At 40.0% G+C, this 23,017-nt stretch overlaps 1 protein-coding gene across 2 annotated transcripts in view; it reads left to right on the top strand.

Moving 5' to 3' along the window:
* The window catches only part of PXDN (peroxidasin), a 2,220,827-nt gene that overhangs the window by 512,528 nt on the left and 1,685,282 nt on the right, over positions 1 to 23,017 (top strand). For both annotated transcript variants that reach the window (XM_044070259.1, XM_044070249.1), the window contains exon 2: positions 21,997 to 22,068. In XM_044070259.1, the coding sequence (XP_043926194.1) occupies positions 21,997 to 22,068 (72 nt within the window). The remainder of the gene's footprint in view (positions 1 to 21,996; positions 22,069 to 23,017) is intronic.

Below are 23,017 nucleotides of genomic sequence, written 5' to 3'. Positions count from 1 at the left end.
TTTCCCATGCAGACAGTGTCTCCCTGAGGACTAATCCCTCCTTTATGTCCAAGGTGGTATCTGATGTGACCCTTAACCAGGCCATACACCTTCCCACCTTCTTCCCCAACCCTCAAAACAAGGGGGAAAGAATTCTACACTCACTAGACGTGCACAGACAACTCAGATACCATGTGGACCGAACTAAGCCATTCAGAAAAACTGACCAGCTTCTTGTAAGCTTTGCCCCTGAGGCAGAGGGGAAGCCAATCTCCAAACAAACTATTTCCAAATGGATTTCACACTGTATCCATTTTTGCTACAGACTACATGGGAAACCCATCCCTAAGTCGATCCGTTCCCACTCTACTAGGGCAACCTCCACTTCCACTGCCTTCTTCAGTGGAGTGCCTACCAGGGACATATTGGAAGCGGCCACCTGGACCTCTGTCCATACCTTTACAAAGCATTACCACCTACCTCTCTTTTCTATGTCTAGGGCAAGGTTTGCCTCTGCAGTTCTGCAGGGCCTGTTGTCCCATACCTAGGACTCTACCTATCCTTCATCCCTTTACCTCAGCTTTGGGAATCCTCGCACAGGTGATGACTGCAGCAGTGAAACAAAAAACATAGTACAGTTGTGTACACTTACCATACATGTAGATGTTCGAGTGTATTCACTGTTGCAGTCTACCCCCCTTTTCACATCTTCCCCTATGGGGACACATGCTTCCCAGGGTGGCTGTTAGCCATCAGGACCATTTTTCTCTTTTCCCTTGGGCTTCTGACAGGTTAGGGCAAGAGAAACTGATGTAATGATGTCGGCTGCCTTGCTTTATAGTACTGACGACTTGACGTCAGACTACAAGCGACAGCAGCCGGCACACAAAAACATTGACTCTGGTATTTGGGCCGGCCGAGGGCTACCACAGCAGGGATAACCCATAGGGGATGACTGCAACAGTGAATACACTTGAACATCTACATTTATGGTAAGTGTACACAACTGTACTTTTCCAGTTATATTACTGTCCCTTAAACATGGAAAGAATATTTAGGGAAGATAAAGACTTGATACAGCTTTATTCATTTGCTTAAAAGCCTCATTTTGTTAGGTAAGTCAGACTTTGGTCCTTGTCCAGATATAATATAAAGCATCATTTGACTTTTATTTTTTCTGATATCTGTGAGGTAGTCTATCTTCATGGGTACTGAAAATGAAAAAAAAATATGGAAGCAAATGTACTTCATCTACACAGTTGAAAAAGAGGAAAAGAATGTGAGTAAACTATATTTCAGTGTAAGCATAAGACCGTTTGGACTAACTTTTTGTTTGTGAGCATCATTTCACGACTTAAAATTATGATTGAAAATATATTCTTGTTATTCATTTCAAAATATTGTTAAGAATTTTAGTGTTATGAGATTGTACTTAAATGTACTTAATACTGTTAATGTCGGTATGTCATGGCGCTGTTTGCTGTAGCTTCTAGTGGGAAAACATCCTGAACTGTGGCTCTGTATTGGTTAGCTGCTGTCAGGTGTAGGGGATACATGTCTCCCTCAACTTGATTAACCCACATTTTTCATTGGTGCCTTTTTCATAACTTTTCCAATGTTTGGGCTTTGTGTATGTGAGGCAGATGTTTGTTCTCGGCTGGGGTGCTTTCTGTGCAGAGTCTCCATTTCCTCACTGTGTTTGCATGGGTTTCCTCCAGGTTGTCCGATTTCCCACATTACAAAGACATGCAGTAGGTGGATTGGACGCACTAAACTAGCCATAGTTGAGTGTGAGTGTGTGGAAGAACTACCATGTCAGGGCTAGCCACCTGGCATTGATTCACTATAGATGATTGTCAATGTTGAAGTGACACCCCAACCCCATGTTCAAAAATAAGGGGTTGTGGATGGATGGATTGGTGTTCAGATACATTACTCGCCAAATCATCACAACTTGCTGTTTTTTAGGTCTTGTTCTGTAGTAAGATGATTGTGCTCCAATATAATACTTAAGGGCTGGCATTAATTACACATTAACACACTCTGTCAGGCATTATTGCTTGCTTACTGTCTAGTGTTCACTACTGTAAATGCTGTTTTTCATCTCACTGTGCTTATCATTTCACAAGTGGCACATTTTGGTTGCTGGGCAACATTGATAGTATCCTTTAATCTGTACATTATTTTGCTTGACATTAGGGTAGAAGATGAAGAAAGAAGGATCAAGCATTAATGAAGCATAGCAGTTAATTACAATGTTAACGACCTCAGGAAGCAGTCTACATATTCCTTAGTGGACTGCAAAGGTTTGGGGCAAGGCTGAACTAGCATGTAAGCACAACTAATTTTGGGAAGAAGAAAAAGAAAGGTTGAGTGACTTAATGGCCAAGAATAATATCAAATTGATAATAATTATACAACTTAAATGGACCTACCAAATCTTCATAAATCAATACAATAAACACTTTCCTTATTTCAGCATTGTACTATTGCACATATAAAAGCAAGTTAGTGATCTGTATTTATCCTGCTTATCAGAGAGTCATTCTGAAATGTATATTTAGAAAGTTTTTGACATCTCAAAACTACAGTCCTCAAATCTGAGTTCTTTGGCTGACATTGCCCAAAACTGACAGGTTAATTATAGAAAGATTTGTAACACGTATATTTAATCCTTTACAGTTTATAAGCAAACAATTCATGCAGCAAAAGAAAATCATTTTTAGGGTAACAGGTCCCTTTGTATCTCAAACTCCTGTCTGACTCTCACTGTCTGATCTCTCTTTTTTTTCCTCTTAGGGCTGTGTGAACAGAAAAATCTACAGTCACTTCAGCATTGCTGCATTTTTCTTGTATAAAATGAGCAGCACATTTCAAAAGTAACTGCCTGAAGGAATATAGCTCAAGTTACAGTGACTTAAGCAAAAATGTAGAGTGCAGTTGTAAAACACCAGGATTTTATATATAACAGTAGTAGAATAAAAAGTAATACAAGTGCATGTGATCAGAATGTTGTAGGGAGGTCATAGGCAAGATGCCAGCAACACACAGCACCCACAGAAAAAAAAAGCCGAATTTGGCTTTCCTACAAAAGATGAAATGTCCAGCCCCTTCAACTTAAAAAAAAAAAAAAGTCCTGTGCACAAAACGCTGTTAAATGCTATACAGCATCTTTCATTTTTTATTTATTTCTGCTGTTCATACCAGTAGTATGAGCCTTCACATCACCATTCAGGACCTCATAGGTGCAAGGGGTTATGGGCCATGATCGGGAGAGCTGCTCTGAAGACAGCTGATCAGCTTTATTAGTCAGTAGTTATTGTTGCTGTGACCACTGAATTTAGTAAATGATCTAATTGATCTAACAGATGAAATATTTAAAGTTGAAAAATGTTATCTGTGTAAGCAGTTAAATACAAACTCAGTAGAAGTTAACATATGAAGAACCCACTATCTATTTACAAGTTTATCTGAATGCATAATTGTAAGGATCAGGTGTTAGGCAGAGCTTATAGAGGTGTTACCAAGATTACAGAAAACGTGAAAGGCAATGTGCAGTAGAAGATGGCAAAGGTAAGAAAAAAGTAAAAAAAAAAATGACAATGACTGGAGTTACAGGAAGAGGAGAGAGATAGTGAACAGTAGATTGAAAATGAGGAGAGCTTGTGACTAAGAATGACACACTAGAATACATTAGTTCATTTATGTTTCAAAGCTTAAAAACCACCACGGGTGACAGGACTTGGTTCGAAGGATCCCAAGTGTGTCCAACTGAAGAAAATCACGAGCAAAAGCTAAGAGATATTCGACAACTTTTATTCTTTAAGAAATATAAAAAGGTAAAAAATCAGTCAAGCGCTTTCGCCTGGTTCCTACCAGGCTTTTTCAAGATGAAGAACCATTACCAAACTGGATTGTTATATACTACTTGAAGTTAACAACTAATTAGTTCAACTTCAATTACAGTTGTTCTAATTACAGATTTAAAGCACCAGCGACATCCGTAATATCAAATCTAGCAACAAGCTAGTGAAATTCATTGGACAAATAAATGTTGATAAAAATGCTTTAAAAATTTGCAAAATTGCATCTATACGAGCTCTTATATATATTAAACATGCAGATAAATTAATAAATAAATAGATAAATAAATCCAGTCGCTTGTCATATTTAAAACATGTAGCAAATAATAATTCATGAATTTCATTCATATACATCTTCTGCAGCACCAATCTATACTGTTGTTTGCTAGAATATAAAGCCCTATTTAATTATAAAAATTAATTGTACCATTAATTACCAAAACAATAAAATACAGTAGGGACTTCCCAATCTAGAAAAATAAAAATGAAAATAAAACCTAAAAAGTAATGTAAGACCAACTCATAATTTTTCTCTATTTAATTTTAGAACGCTGGCTATACTAATACCTTCGTTCAAACCTGGAATTTTCGTGGCATTTAACTTAAGTTGCCACATCAATTCCTTGTTTTCCAACCGAGTCTCCCAGTCACCCCCTCTGGGGTCCTGAGTGACTTGATCCAAAACCAGAAATTTTAAATTCATTTTACTACAGACCAAAGAATGCTTATAAAAGGCATTGGTATCCTTTTCCTTTGAAATCTCATATAGATGCTCATAAATCCTTTTTCTTAGTGGTCTCTCTGTCTTGCCTATATAAAAACTACCGCACTCAGTGCAGGTACCGAGATAAACCATCCCTTTGGATGCACAATTAAAGTAGCCCTGGGTACTAACTCTAAAATTTCTGGATGGAATAAAGAGATTACTTTGGTCGTGAATGTAGGCGCATTGCTTACATGCACCACATTTAAAAGTAACTATTTTGTTGCAAAGATACAAATCCTTTTTGTACCTGTAGCCACCTTCCAACAAACCCTTTAAGTTGGTATCCCTCCTTCTTGTAAAACCAGGCTTGTCAGGAATGATTTTGTTAATGTCATCCTGCAATGTCAAAAGTGGCCAATATGTAAGGATGGATGCTTCTATATGTTGGGAGTCTCTAGTGTAGGTATAAATAAAATGACTGCTTTGTAAACATCGGTCAGTGGCAATAGTTGGTATCAAACCCCTACCTTTACCAAGTAGTGGTGGGTATTTTGATTCCCTCTCTTGTAAAACTTCTTTGATCAAATTTTCCACCAGATGAATTGGGTAGCCCCTCTCTAAAAAGAGTTTCTTCAGAAAATCAACCTCATTTAAAAAAAGTGCTAAGGTACTTGTCATTCTGGATGCTCGAATGAGTTGTCCTTTTACAATACCTTTTTTCTGATAAAACGGATGACCGCTATCAAAGTGTAAAAAGGTGTTAGAAAAGGTTCTCTTCCTGTAAATTTGGGACTGAAAAAGATTGTTAACCTGGTCCTTACTTAAAAGAACATCCAAGTAATGTAGTGATTTGTCATTGACTTCATGTGTGAAAGATAAAAAATCGGTAGTGGAATTAATGTAAGTGACAAAGTCCAAAAAACTATCCATGTCACCATTCCAAAGTATACAGATGTCATCTAGGTATCGCTTGTAATATACAATTCGCCCTACCCAGCTAGATGAAAATATATACTTATTCTCCCATAGGTGTAGTACTATATTAGCGTATGTAGAGGCACAGGCTGTGCCCATCGCTACCCCTTTCTTTTGCCTGAAAATCTCTCCGTTAAAATATATAAAATTGTTGTGAAGCACCACCTCCATAAATTCCACCAATAGATTAACCATACCATTGCTAAATTCAGATTCTGTTGCTAGGACCTCATTAAACCATTCCAATCCTGTCACATGGGGAATACTCGGAAACAGCTGTATGATGTCAATGGTTGCCATCAACAAATTGGAGTGGTATAGGTTTTGATGGATGTCACTGAGGAATTCCCAAGAGTCCTTACAAATTAACCTCAAAGTTGAAACAAAATTCTTCAGGGTCTGGTCTATAAACTTACCCAAAGGTTCTGTAATTCCCCCTGCACCTGCTACTATCGGTCTATATTTCAATGGGTTCAATCCTTTATGTACCTTGGGGATCCCGAAAATAACGGGATCCTGGGTTTAGCAACATACAAATAATTATATAGTTTCTCGTTAATAAAACCCTGCATTAAATGGTCACTCAACATATAGTTAATCTTAGAGTACGCTATGTTGAGCTCATTTCTCGAAACTAATTCATAAGTCACTTCATCCTGCAGCATATTGTAAATGTGTGTTTCATAAGCCCAGTGATACATTAAGACCACCCCCCCCACCCTTGTCGGGTTTCATCACACGTATACCTTCCTCTTTAAATGAGTTGGTTAGTTGCTGTAAGTAAAAATCAAAATTGTTAGGTGGTGAGTTTGAACCTAGAAGATGCTTCTTTCTTAGGTCCGTTTCCACCAGTTCTTCAAAAATTTTTAGACTGGGATGGATAGGTGGATTAAAGGTACTGCTCCTAATGTTAACGTGATTAACAGCAGTTTGCCCTTTAAAAAACAAAGCTAAGTTTAATTTTCTAATAAAAAGTTTCAAATCCACCAGTGTTCTAGGTAGATCCATGGATCGTAGGGGCACAAACTGAAAGCCTCTGGTAAACAATTCAAAAAATTCTGGTGAGATTACAATATCTGTAAAATTATATATTGCAAGACCATCGTTCTTAAAAACCTGGTATTTGTCTGTGGACTCATCTTCACTATTGCTATCTGTCAGACAAATTCCGTTGTTCCCCATTACTTGCATGCCCTGTTCCAACTCTTTTGGTAAAAAGTTGTGTTCCTCCCCCCTGGTCTGCCCTGGGGATACTGAAAAACCTGGTGTTGGTTGTTGCTACTTTTCTGCGCCAACCGCTCACTCCTCCTAGGTGGCTCGACTAGTGGGGTATTGGGATTGTCTGAATTACCAGCAAAACCAGTCCCTACCTCATCATTAGTAATATAATGTTTAAATTTCCCTGGTAAGGGATATGCCTTTCCATCCCTGTATTCAAACAAGTCTCGTTCTAGTTTCCTAATTTTGCGGTCAATAATTTTTACACAATGCTGATCTATTTCATTGAAAACATTGTCATAACTTCTTTTAATACTCAGAAAATTCTTATTTTGAACAATGTTATCATTCAGGATAGTCAGTTCGTTTAACAGGGTGTTAGCTTTAATTTCATAGTCTTGGGTCATAAGATTTAACATTTCCAGACCCGTTTTATCAAATAATTCCACTAGTTTTGTGTATAGAGTAGATCCATAAACTGCATTGTTGGGGAACTTATAACAACGCAGACCCTTAGGGATGCGCTTTACTCGTATGCATTCCCTCAAGTAATCTATCTCTAGTTGCGTGTTTTTATAGGCATATAACTTGTCATTTAGTTTTTCAAAGTCAAGTTCCATGCAGTTAGAATGCCCCTGAGTGCAGAAATCCGTACCTTGTTTAAACATAAACTGCTTCTCAGTCCAAGCGTGAAAATTAAAATCCTTATGCTGGGATCCATGTACATTGTTCCGACTTGATTGTCTAGCTTCCTGCTCCTCCTGGGTATCAGCCCCCACCAGTAAAATATCATCGGAAGAATTCCCTCTTGCTACGCCGTTCGGCTCTCTAGAGTGAGGGTTGGCATTTCTTTTATCCAAACCTTGCTGCTGATTACCAGGTAATGAAACATTACAACTGCTACTGCGTGTACTTAGAAGCTTGTTCATTTGCGTTAAAAGCACTAGTACCCGGTTGAATTCACTGCGTGACACCAGTGCGTCATCTAATTCGTTACGTAGTAGTACCGGAGTGTCCAGAAAATTAATTTGATCCAAGTCTTCCGCCATGGTAACACACAACAAGACCAAAAAACCACTGCAATACAAAATCCAAAGCTTAAAAACCACCACGGGTGGCAGGACTTGGTTCGAAGGATTCAAAGTGTGCCCAACTGAAGAAAATCACGAGCAAAATAGCTAAGAGATATTCGACAACTTTTATTCTTTAAGAAATATAAAAAGATTTCACCTTATCGATCTGTTAGTGAATCAGGTAATACAACAGTGACAGTCCAATTATGTATGAAGGTATGTTTTATGCAGCCTTAATGATGGATTATTAGAGTTGAGTCACAAGATGTGGGGAAGTATATTCCAAAGTTTACCCATATGTAAAGAAAGTATGCATGCATAGTGCATCACTGGTATTTTTGCATGTTTGACCTACTTTTTCTTTTTGCTCTTTAACCAGGTGTTTGTAGAAATAATTATGACCTTATGTACTGAATGAAATACTGCATGTATGTAAAAGGAGAACTAATATGAATGAATACCTGCTTGTTGAAGCACTGTAATAAAAATACTAGTGTACAAGTGAAAGTTATGTATCTGCAGCTTATTTTCATTCTGTATGCTGTAGAGAGATGCTGTTTTTTCCAGGTTAAGTAGGTAGGGCTTAATATAATTTAGATAATTCCACCACAGTGAGGAGGATTTTGAGTAATGCATGTAGTACTTTCTTTGAAAAAGTGAACTTGATTTACATCACAGGTTTGCTAAATGTTAGAGACTTATTTCCTACAAAAGTTATTAATTTAAGTTACCACATATATTTATAGAGGTTTTACTTCAAACAGCTGGATAACAGTTGGCCCTTCTTGAGGAGCTTCTGCTCACAACTTTTCTTTCAGTCTCTTCCTCCTTGAGCACAGCATGGGATCTATGCTGGGTGAGACAGATTGTGCAGGGCCCACTGCATCAGGTCTGGGAAGATTTGACCAGCATCTTGTTCCAATGTTTATTCTCACTGTTGCAGATAACAGGTACAGCAGTTTCTTTGAAAAAAGAAAACTTGAGTTACATCAGATGTTTGTTAAATGTTAGCGATTATTTCCTACAGAAGTAATTCATTAAAGTTACTCCATATTTTTATAGAGGTTTTACTTTAAGCAGCTGTCCACAATGCTAACACTTGGTCATTTTTATGGATCCTCTACTTAACACCTTTCTTTCAGTCTCTGTCTCTCTCCTTCAGTGCAGGTGTATATGCGTCCTACTGGTACATGCAGTGGTGTCATGCATCAGGTGTAGGAGGGTGTGCCCAGTACATTGTTCCCCAGCTTATTCCCACTGTTGCAGATTTTGGTTGTCAATTCTATGAATCTCTTAGAGTTCAAGCATTCAAAGCTAAAAATGTAAATCACATAAGTGCTTATGAGGTCATTAGGTCACAGGCATTTCACGTACTGCCTAAGGCTTACAGCATCACGGAGGACCTTAAGTGGCAGAGATTCACCTTAACTACAAGCAAGAGTAGGGATGAGAATCCGGAGACCTGTTTCAACTTAATCAGAATAGCAGCAGTGGAGTGTCAGGAATCAGCAGAAGGAAGAAGGCGTCCTCATGTTATCCAGACAGCAGTAACAAGAAAGAAGTATGGGAGCAGAAGGCCAAGTATCATTCAAAGCTGCTTCTCAAACTGCACTCTTGTTGGCCTTCAGTGCTTTAATACCTGCACATTTTCCAGTGGCTGTTGAGGAGTGAATCTAGTACTTGCTGACTGACAGACGGGGACTAGGAAAGAGAGGTGTTCCATTGGCCACCCACTCTAATAAATGTAGCCCCTTTTTGGAATATTGCTCCTCCCCTATTATAGTATATGGCCATCTAGCCAACTAATGTACAGAAGGCCTATGAGTTTCTGGTAAGTGTCTGAGTGGCGGTCTGTCCCAGAGCCACTTTCTGTTTCTCTCCCCTAGACTTTCCTTGGCTGGAAAGAGTTAGAGGTCCCCAGTACCTATAGATTGACCAGTGCACTGTATCTGTAAACTGTGTTTGATACGTGATTTATGACCATGTAGATTTTGGAAAACAGTTTTATGGAATTACATTTGACACAAGTGGAACCATTCAAATCCCTCTCTTACTGTGGCATTATGTGCATCATTTGCTTCCTCTAATACTGGAAGCTCTTCACCCATTCTGTCTGTCTGTCCCTTATGTTCAAGATACCAGGCAAGCAGAGGTTAGCCTATTGAACTAGTTTAATGAGGCTTTTTCCTCCAAGTTTGGGCATCATTGGAGATCGAGAGCTGCTTGTCTGAAGCTAAGAAAGACCATGGCACCATCCCCCTTTCCTTAGTTCTCCTTCAGATGACATTTTCTTCAGAGACAGACTCTAACCAGATGAACTCCACCGTGGCACTGACTGTAGGTTTCTTGCTTTACATTAAAAAAAGCTTAGTTAATGTGCGCAGGCAATCTTCTTGTGGAGGATACATTCATTTTGCCACAGAAGCTCTCCATGGAGATACTGCTCCTGTAGCTCTGAAAGATCTAGATTCTTGCCATTCAGCTGTTCAACTCCAAGAAAGGCAGATGCCTTCCATGTACTCTCAGAATAGTGTAGAGCTGCCCTATCAGAGATTCGTAATGCAGAGCCCTGCACAATCTGTCTCACCCAGCATAGATCCCATACACCAGAGCACTACACTGCTTCACTAACAGACAAAGAATCTATGGCCATGACATGGTAGGCTGAAGTGTTTGTATTACATCCTTTAGAGCCTTGAACTGTCTGTCTCAACTACTTCATTTCCAGTCCTCTTTTGCTGATCAAGTAAGGTCAGAACAATCAGAGCTCAATTCAGCTGGGATCAAAGGGCCTCTAAAAGGAAACTGCTTTAACTGCTTCCTCGTGACCTTCTGTAATCTTGACTGTACATCTTTTAGCCATCTGAAATGTATCTATGCAGGTGGCATGTCCTGAGCTGTTGTTTAAGCAACATCTGGGGTACGCTGTTCTGCTTGATTTTATCAACAGAGAGCTCATTTCTGGGTAGCCTTCTCAAGATGATATCAAAGACTTGCAGAAGAGGAAGCAGGGTCTATATTATGTGATCGAACGTTTAGGTGATTGAACACCTAAACATCGACCTGTAAATGTCGAAGTCTGACAATCGCGAACGGCTATTTACGCAAATGTTTTCCTTGGGGAAAAAATTGGTTGGCCGTCATTGGTAAGTTGCCCTTTTCCCCAATGTAGAGCGATCTCGGAGTTGGTATATTTAGTTGGGGGGTGTGGGGCACAGCCCCCCCCATGTCGGGGGGGGGTGAGGGCAAAGCCCCCCAGCTGATTAGTGTTTAAAGGTTTGTTTTGTTTCCTACGGCCAAGGAAAAAATTTGCATAAATGGCCGTTCACGGTTTTAAGGGTTCGACATTTATGGGTCGACATTTAGGTGTTTGATCAGCTAAAAACTCAATCACGTAATATAGACCTGAGGAAAGCAAGTAAGTTGTACTGATTATGCATAGAGGAAGTGAGAGTTCTTGCAGTGGACCTTCTTGGTCCTCATACTCTCAGCCATTCACATAAATGTGGTTGTCTTACAAGATTGTCTGAGCTATAGTTCTAGTCCTGTCATAGATCTGTGGATGAGGAAGGCTTGTCTGATGATGATCTTACAGTAGGGATTCACCACATAAATCAATCTGTTTGCCTAAAAGGACAATTTGGCTCTACCCAGGTCTACTGACCTCCACAGAATAGTGGGGAATTTTCCATGAGTGCCTTATCCATTCATTTGCAGATGAGATACAGCTCTGCTTATCTTTCAGTGTCATTCTGTGTCTGATAAAATTCAGAGAATAAAGACCAAAGTTCAGTGTTGAATGACTGAAATAGTGTGATTTCAGGCTCATTGGTCTCTAGAAAGTAAGGTAAAGCATTCCAGTAAAAGCAGCGAGAATCTCCTAGGGTGGTGAAACAACTCATATCTTCAGTCCTAGTTGCTGCAGTAGTACCTTTTACTAAGAAAGGAAAACCTTTTACTAGACTGGACTAATATGTAAAATGGAAGATGTTCTTAAATTGGAGAAGCATTCCATTCCCTCACTTTAACTGATGAGCTTGCAATTGATTCCTTCCTATTTCAGACACTTGTTTGACTTTTGTCTCATTTATTCCAGGGATGTATGTTTTCAATATGTTATAATGTCATTTCCTGGTGCACAGAACTGTAGTGTAGTACATACTTGACAAACAATTTTTGAAGGGGAAGTTGCATCTTCACCACCAACATTTGAAGATTTTTTCCTCCTTGGGTTCTGAACATCGTAATTTTCTGGCTTTCCCATCCTCATCTCAAAGCAACTAGCTGTGCATTTGAATTTTCTTTCCAAGAACCTTTTATTCTTATTTAATCTCACCTTTAGGTTCTTGGAGCTACAGCTCATGATTTGCATGGAATCTTAGTCATTATTTATGAAAAATGTAATGTCCTTCAGAACTAGTGAACTTCTTCTCCTGATAGTAATTTTAGAGCTTTCTCTAATCAGTCAGTGAATCTCTGAATTAGGGAGTCAAGGGCCTTTGTACCACCTGATTTGCATTGGCAGATCAAGTTTTACTTAAACAAGGGGTCTAGGAGCTGAAGGTACCAATTGTGCTTTCATCTCCTTTCCTCTGTGTAAAAAGAGCCTAGGGGTAGCAAACCTTACCCACATGAATTGAATGAAGGCAGCAGGCCTTATCCAAATGAATTGCTAGCTGCGTTCATTTCCCGTAAAATGACTAACCAATATTTGACAAACACAGTCAAAGGCTGCACCACCCAATGCCTGTTTAAGTAATTTGTCCATTATGTTCATATTACAACAGTCATTTGGTGATAAGAAACATTATTGGTAGAAAATTATTTGTAAGAGTAGAAACCAACACTGTCTTTGCTTTATTTTTTAAAGATGCTTTAGGAGTGTGATAGCAAATAGAAGAGGATCTGAATTTTCTGCTCCTTTTGAAATATCTGAGAAAAGGGATTTTTTTTTTTTAATTTTACCCTTAGGAGAATCATGTAATTCATTTTATAGTACAGTAAATGGTCAGAAGTAATTGACCTTTCTTGTTCAATTTATTTTACTTTACTTCACAAAATTAAGTAGTTGTTGATCTTTCAGAAAGAAATTTTCCCCAAAAAAGTCCAATTGTAATGTGTGCTTTCCATAAGCTGAACTTCTAATTTATTTTGTAAGGTTTGTATAGCACCTTCTGTCTGGCTGTAAGCACAAGATGATTATAGCAGTCAACTGCTAACAAGTTGATGTTCTTAGTGTTTCACTGTTGCAGTCATCACACTTGGGTTATCCTGCCAGGGGTAGCCCTCAGTCAGCCCAAATACCAGAGGCTTAGTATTTCTGCGTTGGTTGCTGTTGCTTCAGTACTGATGTCAGGTCGTCAGGGTTATAAAAACAGGCAGCTGATGCCATTACATCAGTCTTTCTTGCCGAGGAGCCCGAAGCAGAAGCAGTTCGCACGAGTGCCGGTCGGCCGTTACCTGAGTTTTTGTTTACAAAACTGAATCATCTTGAAGTCTTCTAAAGCTAAGTACCCTGTTGGGGATCCTTTTTTCCTGCTCTAACTGATGTCAGAAAAGGTTAACAATTGTCTCGCCTGTGGAAAGCAAATACCTCATTGAGATTTCCATTCTTTACTGGGTCACCTGTTTAGGCCTAGACCACGACTTAACTCACTGTTGGTTTTGTGCTTTGTTCAACGCCCGAACTATTCATCGCCGGGCCCTTATTGTAGCTAAATACTTTCGTTCTTGATCTCCATATTCCGAAATGGCTTCAGTAAGCCATATGACTACCGATCTTCCGAAAAAACGTAAAGATAAAGACAGAGACAGACCACACAGGTCTAAAACTGCCGATGACGGTTCCGTTAAGTTAGTCGCCAGTTCGCCGGTACTCAGTGAGGTGCTTTTGCAGCCCCTGATGCCTGCTTCGATGGATTCACAGGCGCTACCAAGACCCGTTTGAAGTCCAGTATGCCGCGAGACTCTTTTTTGACTACGGAACCTGCGGATGTCTCTACCTTGTATGGGTACGGAGCCTCTGTGCAGGCACCGGCTTCTGAGGAAGCTCTTCGCACTACCGATATTTGACACAACTCGACGACTTCTTTCGTGTCTTCAGTTCTTTCTAAAACTACTGAGTTTCTAAGACCAAGAGTATGAACTACGCCTAAAAAACCATGACCCAATCCCTAGCTTCTGCTTCCTTGCCACAATCTCAGATGCTTAAAATGGCAGAAGACCTGATCATGCTTATTAGGGGAAGCCAGTCTTCCCCTGCTAAAAGAAAAAGAGACTTGTTCCTAGCAGCTTTATCTGACCAAGAGTCTGGCGACTGAGGTTTCTGATTATAAAGACATGCCCTTATCTGCCTATGAGGATTCAGATGCAGAGGAATCCATTCATTCTGCCTCTGCTCCAGAGGATTTTTCTTTTGGTGAAACCCTACATACTTTGAGAGAGCATTCCCATTGGGAATGCCAGGATCAGTCCAAAAAGAGACTCAGGGAATTTTTAGATCTACCAACGCACAGACCCTTAGCTCTCCCTCCTGTTCTGGATGTTGTGGATGATGTCTTTCTGGAATCCAGTCCAACTCCTGATACTTTACCCCCTGCTCCAAGGAAACCTGACAGGTACTACAGAGTCCCTGACTCACACAAATTTCTCTTCAAAAATCCTACTGCTGACCCAGAGGTCATCTCCCAAGGACCTAAAGAAATAAAAGCAACTACAGCTAAGAATCCCACCCCCTCGGACAGGAATTCCCAAGCTTTAGACAGATAGGGTAAAAAAGTATACACCTCTGCACCTCTCGCCATTAGAGCATTAAATTGTCAGTTCCCCATGCTGAAATACCAGCAACATACTATGGAACTTATTAAGCAAAAATGATTTACCTTTCCTGACTGTGCAGAAAATAAAGAATTACAGGAGCTTATGCATTCTGCAAGCCAAGTCAGCAAGCATAACCTGCAATGTGGGTTTGATGCCTTAGAAGCATCTTGCAGGGCAGCAGTCACTGGTTCTGTACTTAAAAGGCATGCCTAGCTTAAGGAGCAGACCTTGCCAGACCATGTCAAATCAAAATTATTGGATGCTCCTCTGAACAAGACAATCTGTTTGGCACCAAAGCAGAAAAGGTTTTAAAAAAGATGGAAGAAAAGGCTAAGTCTATGCAGACAGTCAAAGATGTTTTGCAAGTCCAGCCTCCAAGATTTAGTAAGCATTGCCCCTCAAAACATTGGTCCTTTCCAGCACCCTCAAGGACATCTCAAACTAGACCCAGGGGAAACAGACCCACAGATTACAGCCTCAAGGTATGCAGAGATCTAAGCAGTGGAGTACCTCCACTTCTAAAGCAGGGAGTGCTAAGCCACCCCCTTAGGGAAACAGTTCACATCCACCCCTAACCTCTGCCCAATTGCTCATGCCCCTAGGAGGAAAACTTGCCCACCATGCAAAAAACTGGACCTCCATCACCAACGATCGATGGGTCCTCAACATAGTATCCCAGGGGTAGAAATTTTATTTCCACACGCTACCAACCCCAAAAGGGTTCCCAGACCTTCCTCCAAACCAATGGGCAGAGGCACAAAACCAAGTTCAGTCCCTGCTCTCCATAAGGGCAATTCAGCCTGTTACTGCAGAACAGATAGGCCAAGGTTTTTATTCCAGACATTTCCTGGTACCCAGAAAAGAGGGCATCTGGTTCCCAATCTTAGATCTATCCACTCTACACCTTCCTGGAGGTACCAAAATTCAAAATGCTCATCCTACAGCAGCTTCTCCCTGTGCTGTCCAGAGATGCCGGGTTAGCCACCCTAGACCTAAAGGAGGCCTATCTGCACATCCCAATAAGGGACTCCTGCAGGAAATATCTACGTTTCAGGGCAGGATCTATGCATTATCAGTTCTCTGCACTTCCCTTTGGCTTATCCACTGCTCCCAGAGTTTTTACAAAATGCCTGGCTCCAGCCATTGCCTATTGCAGACAGAGAAATATTCAAATTTACCCCTACTTGGATGATTGCCTAATTCAGGCAGACAGTCAGGAAAAGCTGTTGCAGTACCTGACATTTGTAAAGGACCTTCTAACCTCCCTGGGGTACACTATCAACGAAAAGAAATCCAAACTAGTCCCCAGTCCAAAAATTGTATTCCTGGGAGCAGGCTTGGACACAGCATCCCAGATGGCATTCCTTACTCCACAAAAACAAGCCTGTCTGACAGGCTACTTCGCTCAAATGGCCACCAGAACCCAGCTATCTACAAGGAAAATCCTGCAGGCTGTAGGGTTCATGGCCTCCTGCAGTCTACTAATTCCATGTGCCAGACTGCATATGAGGAAACTTCAGTGGAACTTAAAAAGCATTTGGTGCCAACATTCTCAGGACCTGGAAACTATCATACCTATGATATCTTGTCTAAGGAAAGAGTTTCTTTGGTGGGCAGCAGCATGCAACCACAACAAGGGGTTTCCCTTTACACAACTCCACACTGCCCAGACCCTAACCACAGACGCATCATATTATGCCTGGGGTGCACATCTGGATGGCAGGTGCATTCAGGGCCACTGGAGCCCAAATCAAATACATCTGCACATCAACCAAAAAGAGATGCTAGCTGTTCAGCACGCTGTGACAGCTTTCAGATCCCTACTCTTACCAGGGCCCTTACTAATCAAAAACGATGCCACCACAGTGATGTGGTACATAAACAAGCAGGAAGAAACCCACTCTTACCCACTTTGCAGGCTAGCCATGACCCTGTGGAACACGACCTCAGCCATGCACATTCATCTGCAAGCTCAATTCCTGCCAGGCAATCAAAATTCTCTGGCAGACAACTTAAGCAGAAATCTCCTAGACCCACACGAGTGGCAAATAAACCACAGCACCTTCAGCCTTGTGACCCAGAAATGGGGTACTCCGAAGGTAAACCTATTTGCCTCCCCTTACAACCACCAGCTCAGCAAATTCTGCACCAGGGTACCTCACAGCAAGGCCTGGAAAGTGGATGCCCTATACTTCCAGTGGGCAAACCTCTCAATCTATGCATTTCCCCCTCTACCTCTTCTTACAAGAGTATTACTCAAGATAAGGGAGGAAAGACCAAGGGCAGCCCTGATTGGCCCAGGCTGGCCACGCCAGCACTGGTACCCATTACTGCGCAGTCTGTCACCATTTCCTCTAGTGGAATGCATTTTGACTCCCTGAGGGGGTGGTTTCCCATGGTGCTTGTAACAGAAATGGATACAGTGTGCTATTTGGGGGTTCCTGACATTTAGGGCAAGAAAAACTGATGTAATAGCGTCGGCTGCCTGTTTTTATACCCCTGACGACCTGACGTCAGTATTGAAGCGACAGCAACTGACGCAGAAATACTAAGCCTCTGGTATTCTGGCCGACTGAGGGCTACCCCTGGCAGAATAGTATTCTGGCCGACTGAGGGCTGCCCCTGGCAGGATAACCCAAGTGTGATGACTGCAATAGTGAATACACTTGAACATCTACATTTATGGTAAGTGTACACAACTGTACTGTTCCTGTAGGCTAGGGTTTGATTCCTTCACCTTCCATTTGCCTACTTTGTGCCTCTGCGCAAGACATGTAACCAGATAGAGCTCCTAGCCTGAGTCTGAAAAAAGGTCTATGTCAAGTTAACAAATATGAATAAATATGTAATATGAATATATACATGTTTGGCAGTAAATCCTTAATGGATGTAAGGCATTACGAGTTTACTCACAGATGAGATTTTTTTATGTCTGGTCTTTAGTGATAGAAAAACTGCTGACACTTGAAAACTGGAATGTATAATAAATCTGAGGTTGTAGCATTTCAGAGTATGCACCCTACTCTTAGTTGCAATGATCTTAAAAGTTCGGTATATATAAGTAGCAGGAGGTGTGGTGGCACAGATCCAGTATTGTGGGTACTGCCCCTGGGAAAATATTTTGTGTGCTCCAGACAGTTTTAAAATTGGAATCACCACAATTAATTCCCGCTGTACTTGTCTTATAGGCAGAAACACAGGAAACTGAAGAATTGTTTAACAAAGAAATTTTCTGAGGTAGTTACTGTTTCCTTCTACAGCTGAATGCTGGGAATTGTAACAATCTAGATTTACAGTTTACACTGCTTCATTTAGTTTAACATTCACACTGTGTAAAAATCTGAATGTTTTTATCCAGGTTTGACTGTGATGGAATAGGTTCATAGGTGATTACAAGAATAATGATTCTAGGGGGTCTTTTTCAGCCTAGCCACACTTCCCAAATGTATTTGCCAAGTTTTGGTAACCTAGAGTTATTTTAAGGGGTATATGTAAGATTGGGCATGGGTGGCCAGCCTTTACAAGTTCCATCTGTCTATCAGAGAAATATGTGCCAGACCAGGGGCAGATTTCCGATTCCACATCCACTGGTCCAAGTTATGTTTGAATTGGGTTAGAGAAGAACTCTGCTTCACTAAAATGAGAAGCCCGTTCCAGAGAAAGGGTAGTCTTTAAGACACATACCTGTCCCTCCTACATGTCCTAGCAGATGAGGTTTAAGACCCTACAGGTCCATCAGAGCAGGATCCAAGGATGCTTTGTAGGCCAGGCATAGATTATCTCACAGCAGTCTGTAGGAGATTGAGGCTTTGAAGGTGTCTGCTTGGGACGTGTTGTTTACCCCCTGTATTCTCTTTGAGAGGAACCTATGTGGACACTCCATTTGTTGAATATGCCTGTTTAGGTATTTACAGAAGGGGCCTCTGTATTCAATCATTGTTCTGATGATAGCCAAATACAGAGGAACACTACCATCCTTGGAGTTAGATGACATTCCCTTGCTTATAAGTTGCCTTTCTCCTTGAAGTTGTGCAGCAAGATATTCAGTTTGTAAAGTTGTGGTGGTCTGAGAAGAGCAGCAAACCTGAATGTGACCCAACCTCTTTTCTGTTTGACAGCAGGAACACAGGCATCAGTAAGAAAGCATCACATTCAGTCCTACCTGTGTATCTGTGTGTATATATGTATGCATTCTTTTATTCATTAGTGATCTACTTTGTTGGCTGGGCAAAAGGTATGTTACAGTGACTATTTTCACTCATGACCTGAGCCAAATTGGCAGTTAGAACTTCTCAGACAATGAGTTAAAGTAATAGTTACACACAGACTGACAGTACATTGAGGTTGAACAACAGAGTAACGCAATATTTCAGGAAACTTAACCATGTCTTGAGAAATGTTAATTAGTAAAATAATGCTTCTATAGGGAAGCCATCTGTTCACAGAGTACAAATGCAGTGAGTATAGGTTCAGAGTTTGAAGTGATAGATAATGCCCATTATCCTTTGTTAGGACTTCAGTCATGCTCAGAGCAAGAGCATTTGTGTTGATCTGCAAGCGTCTACAAGTTTGTGTATAGCTGGTTCCTGGTTCTTTTGTACACAATATTCACGCAGAGCAAGAAGTGTATGTGATGTTACTTTACCACAGTAGTAGTGTAGTCACAACGGAGTGCCTGGGGTGTCACAAACAAGTAATGTCATGTAAGTAATGTAGGAAACTGAGTATGCTAAGTGCTGCAGGAAATGGGAGACAGTCCTACTGTTAACTTCCCCCTACTTTTGAAGGATTGCATTGTTTATGCTTAGAAACTTGAATTATATAGAAATGGAACTTATGCTTGCTTTGAAGTTGTTTCACCATGTGTACAGTGAAGACTCAGTTTGCGACCCGCAAATGACTTGACTTGCACTCACTTGTTGGTAATGAGAAAATAAATTGTTTCAGTTGGATTGCTGGGATAGATTGCACTGATTGCATTTCTTCCTTGAGGTGCAGTTTCTTTAAAGTACGCACCTAAATATGTTCCTTTAAATAATTCTGATGCTGGGTCCTTACATTTCTAGTGTTTAAGTGTATAGACTAAATGCTGACCTGATCTAGGTGGGGGGGGGGGGGGGGGGTGGCAAAAACTGGTAACAAAATAAGCTATTTTAGTTGTTTATTGAAAGGCATCAGATTGATTAAAATGAATTTGAAAATTGATGCAGCAGAATGTAGTTTGTAGCTGACATTTGAATAAAAAACATGCTTGATCTTTTTTTTCTAGCTAGAACATACTGTTTCCCAGTTACGGGGAGTGTTGAAGTTTGTGTGAGAACACCATAGGAAGCAATGGAGTGTAAATGAATGCAAGTCCTGTAAAGCTTGGAAGTAACATAACTGCAGATGTCACTAGTCAGAAATCTGTGATTACATCTCCCAGTTTGTTCTGTAGCCATAACATTTTAAATGCATCTTTTTAAGATTCTCAAAGTAAAGCTGGGGTATAAGAGATGTTTACAGCAGGAAGTTGAAAAGCTTGAAGTGGTAATATGTTTCTTTGTTTTTCGGTATGTTGCCTGTTATGTGTGAATTAATGATCTCCATAGTTCCCTCCTCAGATGATGTTTTTATTGAATGTGTTAGCTAGTGTCTGGATCATTCCTCTCATGTAGTGACCTGATAGGAGGTTACCATGGTATGCAACACTACTTCCACTGATTAGTAAGTTAAAACAGGTGGTGACACTGGTGTAGAGCTTATTTACCCTCCATTGCTTTGCAGATTAAACTATGTGCTTATGTTGACTGGGATGGTTGGATTGTTCGGGGAGTAGGAAGGGAGATACCATAATATACTGTTTTAATAATCATATACTTTTGTTGGTTACATTTTTGGGGCTATGCTGAATATACATCCATTCAACATATTTTTTAAAACTTTCAGAATGTCTGGGAGTTGAGCTGTTGGCCTCCTTGGAGCACTGGTATTGTGAAGCACTGAGCAAAGAACTAACATGCAAATTGTTTCCAAAAGTTTTTTATTTTTTTTTGCATTTGCAAGGTTAAATGTGCGAGTGGTACACAAGAGTGATAAAGATCCCTGTAAACTTTCAAGAATGTTATCTAATTCATACCTCCTCCAGTTACCCATTTTTTTCTTTCAATAAAGTTTAAATAATTGTTTTCAGTATATTGTAATTATTTTGCAAACTATGTATTATTGTTTATGGTTGCATTTGCAAAGAATGCTGTACTGAATTTCACTTAAGGACCTTTAGATCATTGGTTGGTGAAGGTGGACAATACTTGGGAATGGGGGTTGTTAAGGTGATACTTGAAGGTCGGTGCATTTGTTGTTTTATTTTAAAATATAAATACCAAGACAGTAATTACAGATAAAAGAATGTTAGTTCATTCAAAGAAAGGTTTCTGCTGATATTTGTAGTTTTTTGAATCATTGTAGCTGTAGTCAATGCCCAAAGCATTGGGATGCTCACTAAATAGAGAGTCCACAATAATCTCTGGGTATTATGAGATCAAACTTTGTATACAAAGAGTGTGGTTCATAAAATTCACCAAATTATTTTCATTGAGCTACGTAGCTTTTAATTACCTGTGATTTTGTATTCAAAACAGGGCTGCAAATAGAATTGTCATGAATAATTTAGTAAATGGTTTAGTATGCTACAGTAAGTGTCATTGAGGCCTACTGCATTCGTCCACTGTTTGGCATGGTATTGTCACTATCTGTTTGGTACTGCATTGATGGCACACTTGTTGGGGGGGGGGGGTGGCAGAAAAAAAGACTTGGCATACAGCTAAGTAAAGTATTCATATTTGTATTAAAAGAAAGGGTGGTATTTGATTGATGGAAATTATGTACCTCACCACGGCAGTTACAGTAAAGGCTTTCAGTTTTTTGTTGTATATAATGTGTATAAAACACGTCATTCATCTCGTCATTGCACAGCCTTTTACTGGATCAGTTACTGCACCGACATAAAGTGCTACGTATAAGCTGCATACGGTGTATGCTCAGCAACTTCTTCATTTGTGATAATCCATTTCTGATTAGTTTAGCTGAAAGCAGTTCTTGCTCCTAAAAGCGTTTTATTACATTCATGTCTAAGTATCAAACTGTGAAAGATGGAAAGATATTGATTGTAATCTTTCAAACTTCTATAAATGTACTTAAAATACACTTTTTGTATTAGAGATTAGATATCTTTTGGATAGTGTGCGAGTTGGTTACTTTCCCTGTGGGTTCATTATTTACAGTAGAATAGAAAATTATGCTTGTTGGGTCTAATCATGTGATTATACATTAAAAAAGAATGATTTACAGATGTATAACCAATTCTCTATTCTTTTGTTTTTAGGGATTTGAGATTCAATAAGATTAAAGAAATCCCACCAGGAGCATTCAGGTGGCTCAAAAATCTCAACACACTGTAAGTACCTTTGTCTGATCTTATTTTAATCTAACAAATGTGTATATAGAGAAGGGGAGCTTCAACTTTCTTTCTGAAGTACTGTCACTTTTGTAAACCAGTGGACATATCTTTAATTTGTGTGATGTTCTGTGAGAGAGCTGTGAGTGATTATTATTATCATACACGCTTTGAACGTTTGTTTTATCACATTTCACTTATGTACTGACAGCCACCCTCCTATCGATTTGCTGCCAGTTTCTGCACATTTGATGAGGACCCAAAGTTGAAGAAGCAAGTAGTATACCTTTTATAATTAGGGAGATGTGATGTGGTAGATTTTAAAGGAAAATGACAACTGCATATAGAACTTAGAATGGCACATTGTGCTTTATTCTGTCACAAACATTCATTCCATCATTTGTGAAAGTTTTGTATTAGTTTCGCGCTACAGTCTTTTTAAATGTATTATTATTTCAGGTTTGTAACTGGGTAAGTGAGTCTCAGGTCACATGAAAACAATGCAATGTTACAGAGAAAAGGTAATAATCAAATAATGTTATTAAAGGCAGCTGGCCTGAATACCAGAGGCTTGGATTCCTGAGTCGGATGCTGTCTCTTCTTCCATGACGTCAGGTCATCAGGGGTATAAAACATGCAGCCGATGCCATTACATCAGTCTTTCTTGCCGTGCGGTTCCCGAAGCAGAAGTAGTTTGCAAGTGCCGGTTGGCCGACTCTTGAAATTTTCATTTTTGAGTTTCAGAACCAATGTCTTCTAAAAAAGACAAGTACCCCGTTGGGGATCTTTTTTCTTGCTCCATCCGATGTCAATAAAAGTTAACAATTGTCTTATCTGTGGAAAGCAAATACCTCATAAAGATTTTCATTCATACTGCATTCCTTGCTTAGGCCCAGACCACGAGTTCCCTCGCTGTTGGTTTTGTGCCTTGTTCAACCCCCGAACTATT

This window comes from Protopterus annectens, chromosome 1.part0 (genome assembly GCF_019279795.1).
Source record: "Protopterus annectens isolate FY-2018-M chromosome 1.part0, PAN1.0, whole genome shotgun sequence".
NCBI classification, from domain to species: domain Eukaryota; kingdom Metazoa; phylum Chordata; order Ceratodontiformes; family Protopteridae; genus Protopterus; species Protopterus annectens.
Note: the sequence above shows the minus strand (reverse complement) of the source record. Positions and strands in the feature narration are given on the sequence as shown.